The sequence below is a fragment of the Corella eumyota genome, chromosome 3, assembly GCF_963082875.1.
Source record: "Corella eumyota chromosome 3, kaCorEumy4.1, whole genome shotgun sequence".
NCBI classification, from domain to species: Eukaryota; Metazoa; Chordata; class Ascidiacea; order Phlebobranchia; family Corellidae; genus Corella; species Corella eumyota.
Genome location: NC_137492.1, coordinates 5,097,241 through 5,113,074, shown reverse-complemented (window position 1 = coordinate 5,113,074; position 15,834 = coordinate 5,097,241). Strand labels below are relative to the sequence as shown.

The 15,834-nt window shown below is 27.7% G+C and overlaps 3 protein-coding genes across 6 annotated transcripts; 1 reads left to right on the top strand and 2 right to left on the bottom strand.

Annotated features, from left to right (window-relative positions):
- Positions 1 to 3,468: 3,468 nt before the first annotated feature.
- On the top strand, positions 3,469 to 4,818 carry LOC145745194 (protein rolling stone-like). The gene is made up of 3 exons (XM_082563200.1): positions 3,469 to 3,608; positions 3,971 to 4,262; positions 4,357 to 4,818. The coding sequence occupies exons 1-3, from the start codon at positions 3,555 to 3,557 to the stop codon at positions 4,806 to 4,808; spliced, it is 798 nt and encodes a 265-aa protein (XP_082419326.1). The 5' UTR covers positions 3,469 to 3,554; the 3' UTR covers positions 4,809 to 4,818.
- LOC145744756 (proline-, glutamic acid- and leucine-rich protein 1-like) lies at positions 4,672 to 11,680 on the bottom strand. 3 transcript variants are annotated; one of them, XM_082562696.1, is made up of 17 exons: positions 11,588 to 11,680; positions 10,688 to 10,843; positions 10,230 to 10,379; positions 9,759 to 9,901; positions 9,380 to 9,516; positions 8,964 to 9,054; positions 8,713 to 8,839; positions 8,351 to 8,439; positions 7,826 to 7,982; positions 7,554 to 7,658; positions 7,273 to 7,411; positions 6,942 to 7,071; positions 6,314 to 6,523; positions 5,961 to 6,154; positions 5,499 to 5,786; positions 5,240 to 5,364; positions 4,672 to 5,089 (listed from the first exon to the last, which is right to left on the bottom strand). In XM_082562696.1, the coding sequence occupies exons 1-17, from the start codon at positions 11,663 to 11,665 to the stop codon at positions 5,084 to 5,086; spliced, it is 2,325 nt and encodes a 774-aa protein (XP_082418822.1). In that variant the 5' UTR covers positions 11,666 to 11,680; the 3' UTR covers positions 4,672 to 5,083. The 3 variants fall into 3 exon arrangements, with proteins under 3 accessions (XP_082418822.1, XP_082418820.1, XP_082418821.1); XM_082562694.1 differs by having other exon boundaries at positions 4,673 to 5,093; XM_082562695.1 differs by lacking the exon at positions 11,588 to 11,680 and adding an exon at positions 11,135 to 11,182 and having other exon boundaries at positions 4,673 to 5,093.
- Positions 11,681 to 11,837: 157 nt separating this feature from the next.
- On the bottom strand, positions 11,838 to 15,811 carry LOC145745755 (uncharacterized). 2 transcript variants are annotated; one of them, XM_082563912.1, is made up of 9 exons: positions 15,731 to 15,811; positions 14,918 to 15,004; positions 14,686 to 14,844; positions 14,394 to 14,531; positions 13,934 to 14,032; positions 13,729 to 13,856; positions 13,313 to 13,397; positions 12,720 to 12,868; positions 11,838 to 12,382 (listed from the first exon to the last, which is right to left on the bottom strand). In XM_082563912.1, exons 3-9 carry the CDS (start codon positions 14,771 to 14,773, stop codon positions 12,188 to 12,190), a joined length of 882 nt encoding a protein of 293 aa, XP_082420038.1. In that variant the 5' UTR covers positions 14,774 to 14,844; positions 14,918 to 15,004; positions 15,731 to 15,811; the 3' UTR covers positions 11,838 to 12,187. The 2 variants fall into 2 exon arrangements, with proteins under 2 accessions (XP_082420038.1, XP_082420037.1); XM_082563911.1 differs by lacking the exon at positions 15,731 to 15,811 and having other exon boundaries at positions 14,686 to 14,925.
- Positions 15,812 to 15,834: the final 23 nt, after the last annotated feature.

Here is a 15,834-nt window from a genome sequence, read left to right as displayed (position 1 = left end):
TAAAAATTTACTCATTTTTGTAGCCAACTAACAAAATCGGTAATTAGATGGCTGCGTTAACATTTTATGCGCAACGGATGTTTTAAACGGTATTTATCGAAGAGAATTGACATAGAAATAAAACCATGTTTATATTTATTCGAAATATGTAAACAAAGTAGCAGTACCGTTGTTTTTGAAACCGTTTGAAATATTTAAAATTTAACAATAGTTTTAGATATCTTAGAAAAAAATACAGAATGAGAAAAATATTTTTTAAAAACTTAAACTCAGATATGTTTTATAAAACACAGGTAAGCATAATTTAATATCTATAATCTTTTTTTGTGTAAGAAATAAAATTTAGGTATTGCAAATGTATTGAATGTAATTTCTTACTAAAACTATGTCCACGAATGGAAAAATAAATGCTTTTTTTATTAATTTAATCTTTAAATTTTACAATGCTAGCTGGTATTTTACACTACCGTTTAATATTTTTAGTGGGATTCGCTTCAAAAAATGTTTCTGCCCTATCGAATACTTATTTTTCTTTACTGGTTTTCTACTTTTGTTGCTGATATTGTATTAAGCGAAAATCAAGCTTTGTTTTTCATATATTTATCACACTGGGGACAAATTTTAATTCTGATATTCTTGGGTTTAAGTCTATCTTTACTGGTTACCAAACGATTTAGGAAATGTAAACAAACTCAAACAGCAATCAGTTTAAAAATAAGCGTAGATGAAACTACTGCAGTTATTGATTTAAATGACAAAACAAGAAGTAGAAAAGGTAAGAAAAAGGTAATTTAAATGCCTTTTTATTAACAAAATGATGTCAACAATTGCTATACCAAAGTTATACTAAAACTATTTTTGTGTGAATTAGTTAATAGATTAATAAATAATGATACTAAGCTTTGTAATACAATCATATTACCAAAAACAATTTGACACCAACCCCTTACCCAGAAAAATGTTATTTACCTTCAAAAAAATGTCCTAATTTTGTTTTTTGTAATATATCTATCTGATAATAAGCGTATTTAGTAAAAAAAGTTTTTTTACAGAAAATTTAGTCAATATTCTTGAAAAGGTAACCTTGGTATTCATGGTCCTAGCATTTGACTTTGGAGTAACAATAACTTGTCTTTTCCCATTTGTTACAAGCAACGGGACCTCGTTGTCAATTAAAAGCGTTAATTTACATTTTTTAAACATTGTGATAATGCTGTTTGACATAATGATTAATGCCATTTCCATTGACTATGTTTATGTACTTTATACGATGATCGCTTCTGCCTGTTATGCATTTTTTCTAATAGTACTGCATCTGACTGGTATTACATCATCTGTTTATTGGATTATAAATTTTCAAACCAAGCCTATTCAAGCAGCTATTATGGTTGTTGTAATGATATTTATTGTCCCAAATGTAGTACATTTGATATTATTTGGAATTCACAAGTTAAAACTAGTTTGCTTAAAAAAGCTATCTCGAAAAACGGGTAAAACGTACGAACCGGCTGTTCATATCCCGATTATAATATGAAATTAGGTTATGGTTGTACTTATAACCTTCTATTTAGCACCTATGCCAAGGTACATTATTATGCAAATAAAAGAGTGGCTTAATAAATAAATGTTTTAGCAGTTAGTTTTTGTAATTAAAAAAATAAACTGTTTCAGTGTCTTAAATTTTGAAAAAAGGACACGTGGTCTAGTTTAAAAATAGGCTACAAATTGAACTGTGCAAAAACCTAATTTTTCCAAGTTTTTTTGCGTGTTTTAATGTTTTTATTTTACTGAGTAGAACAATTTAAAAATTTAACTTGTAACTTTAGTTTTAAAGTTCCTTTTATTTAGCGTCATTTTAAACTTTTTTTACAAAAAAAAATTGGGCAATTGCTTTTCATATTTTTATTTCGTTTGCAATAAAGTTTTTTTTTTGAAATATCTGACAATGGTAATAATAAAAACAAATAAACGTTCTTATTTTAAAGTTAAACCAAAAATGCACGCTGTAGTAAATGTTAAAGCAGTCGTTTCTGTACACCCATTCAATGCCACTATAAATCGTAAAAATTTTACAGAGCCGCAGCAATTTTTCAGTAGTAAAGCTAGAGAATCATTGGGCTATGGTTTAAGATTTCTCCCGTTAATTTTATATATTTTAAAGTGAAAAATTAAAGCGCATTAGAATTAGAAATGCGGCAGGTTAAGTAATTAGTCCAACCAACTATATAGTAACGCAAAACGGCCAAGTTTTGATTCACTTGCAAAAATGTAAAGGCTAGAGGCATTGCGTCACTAATATTTTTCTAAACGATGCCAAAATCAGCTCACCGCAACGGTTTATAAATACGCCTTTCTAACTAACACAATCCGATGAGTAGTTAACAGTACTCAAGCAGCGTTAAGTACAATTCAGGTTACTACTAAACAGGTTACTGATATTTGACTGTCATCATTATGCAATAAAACTTCAGTAAAAATTAATGAAACGCAGTGCGTATAAGATTTTTGGCGCTAAAAAGATGGTAAGCAATTACACGGACAGTAAACATTTTTTATGAGCGCCATAGTACTTCTATGATACTCTAACGTAGTAGTTAATTATATGGTAATTTAGTTATTTTTAATTAATAGGAACTAATTTGTATGCTAAATGGTAGCTTTATTTATGTGACGCAGAAATAAGTTATTCACGCATTTAACAATATAATATCCAATTTCGACAAACATCTGTCTTTGCTTATATCAAGGGTAAAATTATTTGTTTGTAAATACTCATAATTTGCAATACTAAAACATTTATTATAGGTAGGTTGTCGATATGTCAGGGAAATGTGTTAGCAAATTAAACTGTTAAACACTTTAAAAATTACAAAGTACAAACAAGATAGACATCATTTTTACGTTTAAAATACACAAAACAATGTTTTTATAAGTTGTTAAACTTGTTGCAAACATGAAACATCTATCCATAATTACAAAAAATAAATAGGTTATAAGTTTTGGATTAAATAGTCGTGTTACCTAATCTGATATTTATTGGCTAAATAAGTGCAGGGTAGCACATTTAAACAACTCAAACAGTGAACATAGGCCAGACGGGGATAGTCCCACTAATTCCATTAACTTAAAGCCAAGTTAATTAAAAATCTGCCTATAAATTTTAAAATGGTCTAACGTATTGCGCCCACTGATTTTGGTACTGTAATAACAATAGCATTTTAAAACGCGTAAGCACCTTTATTATACTTTTTATATAGTTACCAGTTAACGCCTAATGATTTTATTACACTGTTAACAAAATAAATATACATCATGTAAGCACTGACAGTAAAGTTGTTATATAATACGACTGGCGAGCTTTAAAACTTCAAAAAAGGGCGCACACGAATTTAACGGTAGGCATTATTACGTAATTTTATATGACATTGGTTCTTTATTTCAAATAAATAGAATTGTAAAGGTAGTCAGTTGACTATGTTATTACATTACATAATCAAGCAAGTTTGTTAGTTTAAAAATTGATATCCTAGCTGACTGTTTAGTGCAACTCCAAAATGAAAACTAGATCAACAACAACATGGATTTCAAACAAGTTCTATAAATCACAGGTAAACAAACTTTTGCTTAAAATGTAAAATTACTATTCTCACCTTGTATTGAACAGCTCTAAACTTGATAATCATCGATTTTTGGCATTGTTTGTGTTCTTCGTTAATACAACATAACTTTACAGCTACTGTATCCATATAAAAAATAGCTAAGAATGTAGACCAGTAATTTCAAGCAAAGCGCAAAAGGATTTAAATAATCGCGGACCCTTGCCTTTGGCTTGATTGCTGATTGCCCTTTATACAACCTTTTTTTACAGCCGATAATACAAATGTGTTCATTATTCATGATAAACAACTTATATGGAGTAAATACTAGTAACTAGTTAATTTAAATGTAATTGTTTATTTTTTGTTTGTAGTGGAAATCGCTTCAAAGAATTTATCTGCCGTATCGAATACTAATTTTTCTTTTTTGGCTGACTACATTTCTCATTGACATCGTACTAAGCGAAAATCAAGCTTTGTTTTTTATGTATTTGTCACATTGGGGACAAGTCCTTATTCTGATTTTCTTGTGTTTAAGTTTAACTTTATTAGTTATTAAACGATCTGGTAATTGCAATCAAGAACAGTCTGATTTAGAGGAATGGTCGATTTGTGAAGGAACTACTGAAATCTACGAACTGGATGTTGTGAAACAAAAAAAACAAAGTAAAATTTTATACCTAACCTTTGCCATACTGTATAAGCGTTTTTATTATATTAATATGCCGTTAAATGTGATAAATAGGCTGTTTATTTGCAGGTAAACATTATAAGGCTTTGGAACTAGTTACATTAATAGCAATGGTAGTTGCGTTCGATGTTTCCATTATAATAACTTTACTATATCCACTACTGCAAGACCCAGACTACAACTCATCACTAAAAAGCATTAATTTACATATTATAAACACTGTGATAATGTTATTCGACATAATGCTTAACGCTATTCATATAAAGTATATTTATGTATTTTTCACGATGATTTGTTCAACCTGTTATGGAATTATGCTGCTAGTCCTTCATGGTACAGGTGTTACCTCGTCTGTATATCCTTGTTTAAATTGGAATACTAAAAAGATACAAACAGGCCTTATCACCGCAGCTATGATATTTGTTGCACCAAATTTTGCGCATCTTATATTATTTAGTATTTACAGGTTAAAGTTACTATGCATCAAAAAACTAAAAAAGGGCCCAATTAACAATTTGTAATAAATAGTTATTAAAAGATAGAAACGAAACTGTTCTGTATTTTTTAATTTAATGTTAATTGTCATTCTATTAATAAAAAAACAAATATATTTTTTCCTTAAAATTACCCATTTTTTAGACATTTTATTTAATTTAGCAATGTAAGTTTTAAGTATTAAGATAGCATTATCACACCACTTAAATAACTTTTAAAATTGGTCATTTTATTTGTTATCAAGATTCTAAATCAGGGGCAGAGTCGTTGAAGTCTTCCAACATTGACTCTAAATCCTCTGTTATTCCTTCCTGCATATTTAAAACATATCAGTAATAATATCTTTGAAAAAAATAGAATATTAATAATTTCAATGTGGTCCAGTTATTGCATTTCATAATTCAATTTCTACATTTTTGTGTAAATTTTGTAAACATAGAATTTGTTTATTACTTACATCAGAAGCATTGGTATCTTCTACAGAATCGGTTTTTATTATTTTACCAACTGTTTCTGCTTCCAATTCTTGGGAATCATCCACTTTTCGTTTTTGACCTCTCAATGTGATATCTATACTTTCATCTACACAAAAAATAAAAAATTAGTTTTCCATAAAATCGAAGCAAAATTTGTATAAATGTCCTTAAAATAAAAAGTTTTAAAAGGACAGCCATTCAAATTTGCTACACAAATAGCTTAAATTTCTTTAAGTTTACCTGCTTCACTTTTTTCAAGTAAAATATTTTCAAGGACTACTGTTGGGTTTGTAAGATCATTTTTATTTAAACAATTATTCGGAAATTCACTTAAGTCATCATTTTCTTGATTACTTCCATCATTTTCCCGACTCGTAAAACCATTTTCTTTTTCATCTTCCGAAACAGCACCACCATTTTCTGCACAAAGGTCTATACCATCATTTTCTTTGTCAATTATGTAAGTTTCAGTATCACAAGTAACATTTTCTGTTGAATTGTCATCATTTTCTACAACAGAGACTTCATCTAAACAATTTATTTAAACAGAAAGTTTTTAATAATTTTTTTTAAAAATAGGGGGCATTTAATCACTTTTTGTTTGTCCCATTTTGCATTTAAAAGCCTATAGTTCATTTTAGTAACACAAAAACTTACTGCACAATATATCCAAATATAAATTTTACAAAAAATTATAATTACCAATATCTTCTGTGACTTTCAAACTGTCTTGTGAAAAGGTCAAGTTATTAGGTTCTTTTATCAAATTTAAGTCATTAGATTGTTGTTGATTTATATTAGTGTTTCTTTCTCTCATTTCTATGTAAAAGTTAACTTGATTTTTATTATCTTCTAACCATTTCTTCTTACAATCTTCAGAAAAATTCTTGGCAACCCTGATAAAATATTTAAAATATAAAAAACAAAGTTTAGCCAAAAAAATACAATTAAATAAAAAAATAAAAAAAAATAATTAAAAAATAACTATAGTTTTTTGTATATCTTTGTACTCAAAAAATGTATTAGTTAAGTAAGCATGTTAAAAAATTGTTAACCTTTGCATAGATGGCGCTCTGGGATGAATCATATTTCCAACAGTTACACTTGCTTCAACACAAAACATCTTCACTTTTAAACTATCATCCCTGTTAGCTCCATGACTTAGTAACTGGGTTGTGAACTGAATAGGTGAGGGCCATGCTACTGAAGGGTTACTGGTCAAAGCAAGAAGAAGATGATATAATTCTTTTCTAGAATCTTCACAGCTAAAAAGTGGACAAACATTTTTTAGCTAGCATGATTTATAGTTACAACAAAACAAGTACAGATATCCAAAACTACCACAAGCATAAACAAAAAACTTAAATACACAAAATTTTATAAAAAAACTGGCAGCGTGGTGTAGTGGTAAGAACACTTGCTACACTACCATGGGGTTGTGGGTTCAATTCCCACTGCTCTCATGCTGTAGCGCCCTTGAGTAAGGCGCTATAAACGGTATGAACTCCTGCTAAGCCTGCACTTAATCAGCAACATAATTACCGGGCAATTCACAAACTGCTAAAGGTAACTTGAGACTAGGACGAAGTAACTGTGTTATTCTATGGTAGGTCGCGCATTCAGCCTTCCCATTTTGAGAATAAAGATACATACAAAATAAATACTAGTAATTTCAATTTTAACCTGGCATAAGGAATAAGGTCAGATGCCCCCTGCTTTAATTTGAGCAACAAAGTGATCACATTTTCTTGCAAGGTTTTGTGAACATTTACAGACAACCGAGGCCCAAAAGTGAAAACAGTTAACCTTAAAACTAAATAAAAATTAGTTTTTTTTTATATAAAACAAGTCAAATCAAGAATGTATAAAGTTTTTAAAGTTTATCCATTAACTAGCAGGCCTACAAAATTCACAATAACCCTAAAAATATTTTTACAAAAATATAAAACATCATCAAAAAAATTGAGTTTTACTTACTTCTAAAAAAAAAAAATTTAACCCAATTTTTACCAACCTTTTAATGCAGATGTACAAAGTTTGGAATTGGCATTACTTTTAATAATACGAACACAAGTATTTTCTGACACAACGTTCATGGATTTTTTTTTCTTATTTCTAGTTTTATTGTTGTTGGAAACTGAATTCTCAGTCATCTGACAAAACAAAAAAACATTTTTTTAAAGTTATTTTCTATGTTTTTCTTTCATTTGTGGTTTATTAAACCTTTCCACGAAGAAAAAATTAATATATTTATATAAAGTTATCTTTAAAAGGCTTTTGAATTTAACAACCTACTTTGAAGTGATCAGGTATAGGTTTGATATCTTCAACAAGATGTTGTAATAAAGAATTAACTGTGTGATTTTGTCCACACAAGAAATTGGTCTGGGTACCACAATTCTAAATCAATCAAAAATGTTAATTAGTTTTTTTGAATTTTAAGAAATAAAATTTAAATGATGTTTATATCATGTGCAATTCTGCTGAAAACACTACTAATATAAATTTATTAAAAGCAAATATACAATTATATTTAAAAAAAATAGAAGTTAAATTTTTTCTTCCACCTTTAACCAATGTAAAATAGTCTCATAAATTAAAACTCTGATTGGCAAATGTTTTTTGTCCATGCCCATTATTGGAGATAAATCTTTCCAGAGATGAAGTAAATTGTCAAACAATTGACAAAATGAAGAGTTATGACGACAAACATATTGTCCACAACTGTAATTGGAAAACAAATGAGTATAACTAAAACCTTTAATAAAAAAAAACGAATTAAAGTAAAAAGTTAAATACATTTGTTAAATTCAATTTTTTTTTTAACTGTTAAATCTAAATTTTAATTAGTAAATATATCTTTATCCTCAATGGACATAGGACTCCTAAAGGCCTAAACATAAGGTTACATTTCCTAGCCTAGCCAAGTCTTGCTTATATTATTGATCATAACTTTATAGTTTGCTAGCCAAAGAGGTTTGACTAGTAAGGAGTCATACAATTTATAAAACTTGAAGTTATTTTTGAATTTATATAAAAAACAAAACATACAGAGGTATCTTTTTAAGTTTAAAATATTTTAAACAAATTACCTGCTTATCACAGATTGCAGCAACGTCAAACAACTTGAATGAACTGTTTTAAGATAAGAAGATCTTATTTGTTTTTCACTAGTGATTCCCTTGAAAAAAAACAAGTGTTAAAAATAATACAAAGACTACAAAAAATACCTTTGTATATTTATTGAATAGCCTCTAGTTCAGATTTAATTTTGCTATAAAACCCTCTAACATATAAATACATAACCAAATGCATAAAAAAATTAGTTTATATATAATTATAGCAAAAATGTTAAAAATAAAATATTTAAAATTAATTTACTCTTAAAGGCATGTTTTAAAGCCACAAAGCATTAAATATATTTAATTTATAAGTAAACTAAAATTTAAATTACCATTGATTTAGGTGTAACATCCAAACAAGAAAACAAGAGCTCAATCACTTGTTGCACTGGTATTTCGACTGGAAGTTTAAAGTTGAGTTTCAATAACTTCTCGACACATTTTGACAAACCAACAAATCTAAAAAATCAATGAAATATTAACTCCCAAATATTAAAAAAATATTCTTTAAAAATAATTTAAATTACATATAGTAAGTGTTGTTTTATTAATATTTATAAATAACAATAAATAATTTTCTAACCTTTGGACTAATGTTAATGATAGTTGTGGTTCATTAACAGGTAAAGGTGGTAAATGTAGGGACAAGTTAGAATATGAAGGATCTGATAAATCTACAATAAAGAATAGTTGTAATTTATTATACTTAAAACATCATAGTTGACTTAATTATTATACAAAATAAATTTGAAATAAAATTTGAAATTTTTAATGTTTTAACAGGAGTAACCTCAAATAAAACATGTCAAGATCATTTGTATTTTATAAACCTTCAAAAAAAACTGTAAAGTACAAAAAAAATCAGTTCAAGAAAGAATTAACTAAAACTGTAAAATTTAAAAAAGAATTGGCAAAGACCGTAACAACAAGTTATAATTGGCAAAATTCGGCAAGTTCAAGAGAAAATTCGCAAGTAATCCAAGTAAATTTACGTTTTACCTTCTTCACCATCAAAAAAGATAGCTTTTGTGTAAGAAAGAGTTCCCATAACTTCTTTGAACTGATCTTGCCACTGAATAACATGATTCTTTCTCTTAGTACCACCACCACCCAGTATTGGAACATAACACCAACAACTAAAACAAAAATATTAAAATTAAAAAAACATAAAAAAAAAACTTTCTACTATTAAAAGATATTTCTCATCTTGTTTAAATAAGATTACAGATTGTTTAACTTAAAAATTATTGCAGATTGTATTTGTTGCAAGTATATTACACATAAAACATAAAGTGACAAATGACCTAGCCTAATTTGAAATGTGCAATTTCATCTTAAAGCCTGTCAAAAATATTGCCTGTAAAAACAGTGTACTTACTCTATTGCTCTATCTCTAATAGTTGAATTAACATCAGCTAATAAAGGTACAACAAATTTACAGATTTTTCCCTTAAACATACCACAAGGTCCAGGAAGGTATTTTAGAATTGCAGTCAAGCATTTTAATGCTGATTCTAAAACCTTAAAAATAACATCAAAAGTGTTTTAAAAAGATGCTACAACTTTAAAACTTTTTCAAATATATACCATTTAAAGTCAATGGGTACAAGATAGAATATGCAGGCACTGCAATATATACACAAAAATCATAAAGGATCGTAAATAAAAGAAAAATATGTAAAAACCATAATGGTAGAATTAGCAATGACCTTAAGATACAAGGAGTAATTTAAAAGAAATGTGAAGTAAAAAAGTTTAATCAAAGACTGTAAATTACAAGGGATTCAAAAATGTTTTTTATTTTATAATCAGATCAATTTTTTTTTGTAAATAAAGTTTAACATCTTACTTTTACATCTGCAGACAATAAGTCTTGTAGAATATTAACGACAACAGTTGCTGGAATTTCCCTTGCTACTTCAGGTATTTGAGACGAAAACTCAAAAAGTTTGCAAAAGTTTTCGGCCGCAATATTTCGGATCGCATCTGATTCATAACTCTAAAAATTATATTTTTTTTTAATAAACTAATGTAAAATGTGATAAATAATATAGGAATAAGATTTTGTTATATAATATATACATAAAAATCACAAAAAAAAAATAGTTTTTACTTTAATTTTTTTTCTCAAATAATAAATTATTACCTATTTTTCCTTGAGACAACCTTACCTTAACCAGCTATTATATAAAAAACTTTAAATATGTAAAATAAGTTTATAAATGCAAAATAATTCTACAAAAAAAAGAAAATAAAAAGTTTGTAAAATTTTGTTGTTTTTATAAAAATAAAAAAATTTAATTTTACCAATATCGAAATTTCAGAAGTAATTTTGATCCACTGAATTCCATAATCAACAATACTGTTGGCATGACAACGATTCAAGACAATGTTCATAGAGGATAATCCAATCCATCGAGATTGTGATGATCGAATCCAGTTGTTTATGTTACCAATGTTTAACTAAAAAAACAAGCAGAAACTTATCTGATATTTATAAAAAAAAGTTTTTTTTTGTTTTTATTTATACTTATTACCCAGTCTGAGAAGCAGAGCAGTTTTCAACGAGATCTCGTTCGAGCACGCGTACCAAAATTTTTAGTCTATGCATGCCTGTGTGATTTACAGTTGCGTGTTTTACTTAAATTTGGCTTAAATATGTAACCACAAAGCCTCAGTATTGCACATGCGCAAATTTTTAATTTTTACAACCAGGCGTGCCAAACATTATTTTCAGGTGTGCATTTTTTTCACCAAAAAAAATTCGTGCATGAACGCTGCTCTACTTTCCAGACTTGCTTGTTGTTACTAAAAAATGAGTTTTAATTGCCCACTATAATAAAACTAAGGTAAACTACAAGTGTAATTTTTCTTAATATCTAATAAAATAAATCTTTAATTAACAAGTTTTCTTAGAATAAGAAATGTAAAAAAATTTAATGACACATTAATTTATTAACAACCAATATAAATTTTAAATAATGTAACAATATGTATGCCAACACTATAAGAAACAATAAATATTGCTTATATTTATAAATGCGCTAGTTTTATTTTAACCGCCTTTAGCAGGTTAATTACAAATTTTTTAACAATTTTGGTTATTTTATATTCAATTACTAATCTTGAGCAATTTACCACTTTAAATTAACGATAAACTAACATTTAACTTAGTTTATCACAATGTGGTATAAAAACAATACATACACTTTGGGTTTCTGGTTTATAAATCACCGACAATGCCTTTTCCAGAAAGTCAGTTTGTTCTTGTTCTGTCGTTTCCATTTTGCAACACGTGTTTTTTTTGTTGTTTTCGCTTTTTAGTGATTCCAAAATTAATAAATACAGGGTTTCCAAATAAAATCAACTTTAATATTTTTAAAATTACGTCTAAGCAATGATTATATATATAAGATCATTGGTCTAATTTAGTTTTATATTTATTACACTGGTTTTAAAGACTTATCAAGAAAAAAAAAACTTATTTTTAAACATTTTAAAATATTTACGATTTCAAACTTTAGATTTTGTATTTCAAACTTTAAATTTTAGATATTTATATTAACAAGTATATTAATTGAAATTTTTATACAGAAGGTTTTGTTGGGTTGATTCTGGTGTTCTTTTTTTAAATATCGAGACAACAATCTACACAAAACACACAACTAAATATAACTAGTAAAAAAATTTACACAATATCATCGATTTAAGATGAAATGGCATGGATAAAAAAACACTATTGTTATAATTATTATCAAAACTCAGTAATTTGCAAAATATACAAGTAAAATTTAGCTAGTCATAATATTACAGGTTGGTATCTGAATTATATTGACAAATGAATCCCTTGTATTTTGTGTAGCAAGAGCATTGCGTCCATACAAACGAGTTGCTTATTTTCTTTAAATACGCACATGTGCCATCACTTGCATTCTCTTCGTTATTTGCATTATGATCGGCCCAGTACTCTGTATTCTGGTTTAAACCACCCAAGATAGTATTCTAAAATAACAAAATAAAATAATTATTTATTTACCTTTAAAAAAAAATTTAAAGTAAAATAAGCAGATTTAAAATTAGAAATTAAAAACAGCCTGCGATATATAAAAAAATTTTTAAAGTCAAACTTTTTCTTTTGGAAAAACTTCTTAAAATCTATTCTATTTTAAGGTAATCAAACAATAGTAACGATATATTTACTCAGGCCTGGACCTAATACCCGAATATTGTTCGTAAAAACCATCAAGATCATAAATATGTAATAAGATATATCTTCCAACAATTTTGAAAACTTTTTTTAACTTCGATTTGAAAAAATGTAAAAAAGAAAAAATCTTGCCTCTATTTCTTCTGAGTTAACAACTGCAAGTTTTCCGTTGTAAAGTGATGCCCAACAATTGATAAAAGCTTGTGGCTGCGTGATTGGCAGATCGGCCAGAACTGGCGCGTAACATATTCCACCAAGGTTCGGGTGACCATTTCTACAACCTATTTATACAAAAAATAATAATAATTAAAAAACAAGTAACAACAAATACATACCATATAATCTTACCAATTTTAATAAATGGCTAAAATTTGAAAAAACTAAACAATAATTGTTAAAAACGGAAAGGTTAAAAAGTGCGTTCTAAATACCATTTCTTATTTTGTAAAAACGAATATTTAGCTCAATGGTAAAAAGTTGAATCATTGTCAAAAAAACTATTTTTGACCCTTGCTGTAGTTATGTCATGACATCCTATAGTAAAATGCCAACAGTGCATACTTATTTAAAGCTCTTGATGCATTTCGATAAATTGATGACCATGCAATACACTATTAAATATCATACAAAGGAACAAAGAAAAACGTGGAGATAGGTAAAAAAGAAAAAAAAAACAATTTGGCAGTTAAATCATATTATCGACAGTATATTAAAAAAAAAATTACCATTCGGTTGCATGGTTAAATTGGCAATGCCTTTTTCTCCTGGTGATTTTGTTCTTAACGTATCCAATATTACGTTTAGTTTAATCTAAATAATAAATTTCAAAACATAAATTAAAAGTTTTAGGAAAAATACATGTTAAAAATTAAACATTTTACTGTATTAAAATTTAATGTACAAATCCATCTGTAACACCCATATAGCTTTATATTTATATGTCTACAAAATTAATAAAACTAGCGTCTGTGATGTGTGGGTAAATTGTCGCAAGCAAATGTTAGTTGCGAGTTTCAATCATATTTAGACAATTAAATGCTAACCGTAGAGCGAACTATCGCATAGTGTATTAATTAATACAAAAAAAATCGTAGCAACTTTTATGCAGATTAAACTTTTTTAATATTAAAAAAGTATTTACCTTTATATCCAACATTTCTTCTTTCATAAGCTCCAACTCTGAAATTTGATTTGGATTTGATCTTGCTGTGATAGTGGTGTCTTCGCTTGAGACGTCGGGTTCGCTTTTAGAATTAGAATCACGTATAGCTAAACATTTTAAAGTTGTTTATGTTATACCACATAAAAACATTTAAAAAAATATTAAAGCATATTAAAAATCTTACCTATGTATATCAGAAATCCAGTTAAAGCCAAAACAAACACAGTTAAGACTGCAATATATAACTTCATCCATTTTTGACCTTTAAACTTCTTCTGCGAATCTGCAATAAATATTTTCGGTAATTGGTAATCCATTACGTGACCTTGTGTCCGACAGTCATTTAATGCTAGTTGTCACGTGACAAGGTAATGTCATCACATGTACAATTATTATACATTTTGAAAAAGGACCGACAAAAACAATATATCTTAGTTATTGCCATAGTAAAACAATAGTTACCTAGCATAAAATACAAAGTGATTGTAGAGTTAGGTTTGGAATATAGTTATTTAGGGTATAAAAGTTAGAGATATAAAAACGTATCTAAAATAACCGTAATGGTTACGCTAAATTTGGCAAGGTAATAACATCGTTGGAAGGACGTATACTACGAGTGGTTTATTTTTTATTAGATAACCCACGTTTAATTTCCACTTTTTCGCCGTTTGTTGATTTTTCGTCCGATCTAATTATCTCAATTTCTTCTTCGATGCTCATGATATGTCCTTGGTTGGTGCTCGGTGGCAAATCGTATAAAGGTTTATTATTTTCCCGACCGTCTAAAATAAAGAAAGAATAGTAATATATTGTAACTATTTTGCCCAAAAAATGAAAATAGTTAAATAATTTACACTTAACCTTATTTTAATAATTGAGTTGGTTTTATATTAATAAAGCGCTATTAAAATATGGATAATTTTTAAGTACAAATACCTGATATAGGATAGCTCGAATATCGTTCATTTCCTTCACTTTCATCAACGCTCCACTCCGAATCTGCTACACTAAATCTGTTGTCCATTCTTAAATGATTACCTTGAACAATTGCCTTGCAACTATATATTGTTTGATTTTAGCCGCAACTAAAATGTACTAGAAAACAGTTATAAATAATTTTCTACTATACTCTTTATTTGTTTATGTTTTGGTCATCGTTATAACTCACTCCAATTCTCTTGCGTGCCTCTGTTTCAATACTTCCGTTTTCGTGACGCTATCTCAATATATAGTGACGTCACTTCCGTTTTAAAAACTGCCAAACAATAAAAAGAGTTTCGTTACTTTGTTTGCACAGCATGGCGTAATAGCAAAACAAGACCTTGATAGATTAAGCAAGACCAGTTTGATAACTTAAACAAACTAGCGTCTATCTATAATCAACCATTTATTTACGAACGAAAATAAGTGTGCTATTAACAAGGAAAATAATAATACTACAGCAATAATTTGAATTCAATCGTAATTATCTACGTAAAAAATTGATTTCTACTCAAAGTCAGTATTTTTTAATTTGCTAAAATCAGTTAAAAACACCATACTGATACAAGTATTTAAAAACTAAGAGAAACATTTATTACAGCATTCGAATGTCAGTACAAAGGCACAAATATGTAAACGTTACATGTTAATAAAAAATTACAAAATTGTTTATATACCCAACCTTATTAAAATTTTGGAATTAGAATTACACTTACTTTAAAATATAACATTTGCAACGAATTAACAACATTGTCACTGGCAAATTTTAACAAAACAACATTTAATAATAATTTAAATATAATCATTTGTTTACTTGTCTTGTTTATTATTTCCAATTGACCTTATAAAAAAAGGCTGCCTTTATTATAATGGTTTAGATTCAAGCATTTTTTAAAACAGTAAGACTACTAATTACTTTGTTATGAAATGCCAAAAACAAAATTATTTGTTTTACCGTAAGCCAGAAGAATTGGTAACTCTTAATTAAACCTTTACTTACATTTTGTAGGAGAAATAAATACAAAACGTTGCCATAATTTGTCATAAGGTTGCAACTGTTTTTCACAGTGTCCAAACATTTTTTAAAGCTCGTACAAAATGTAA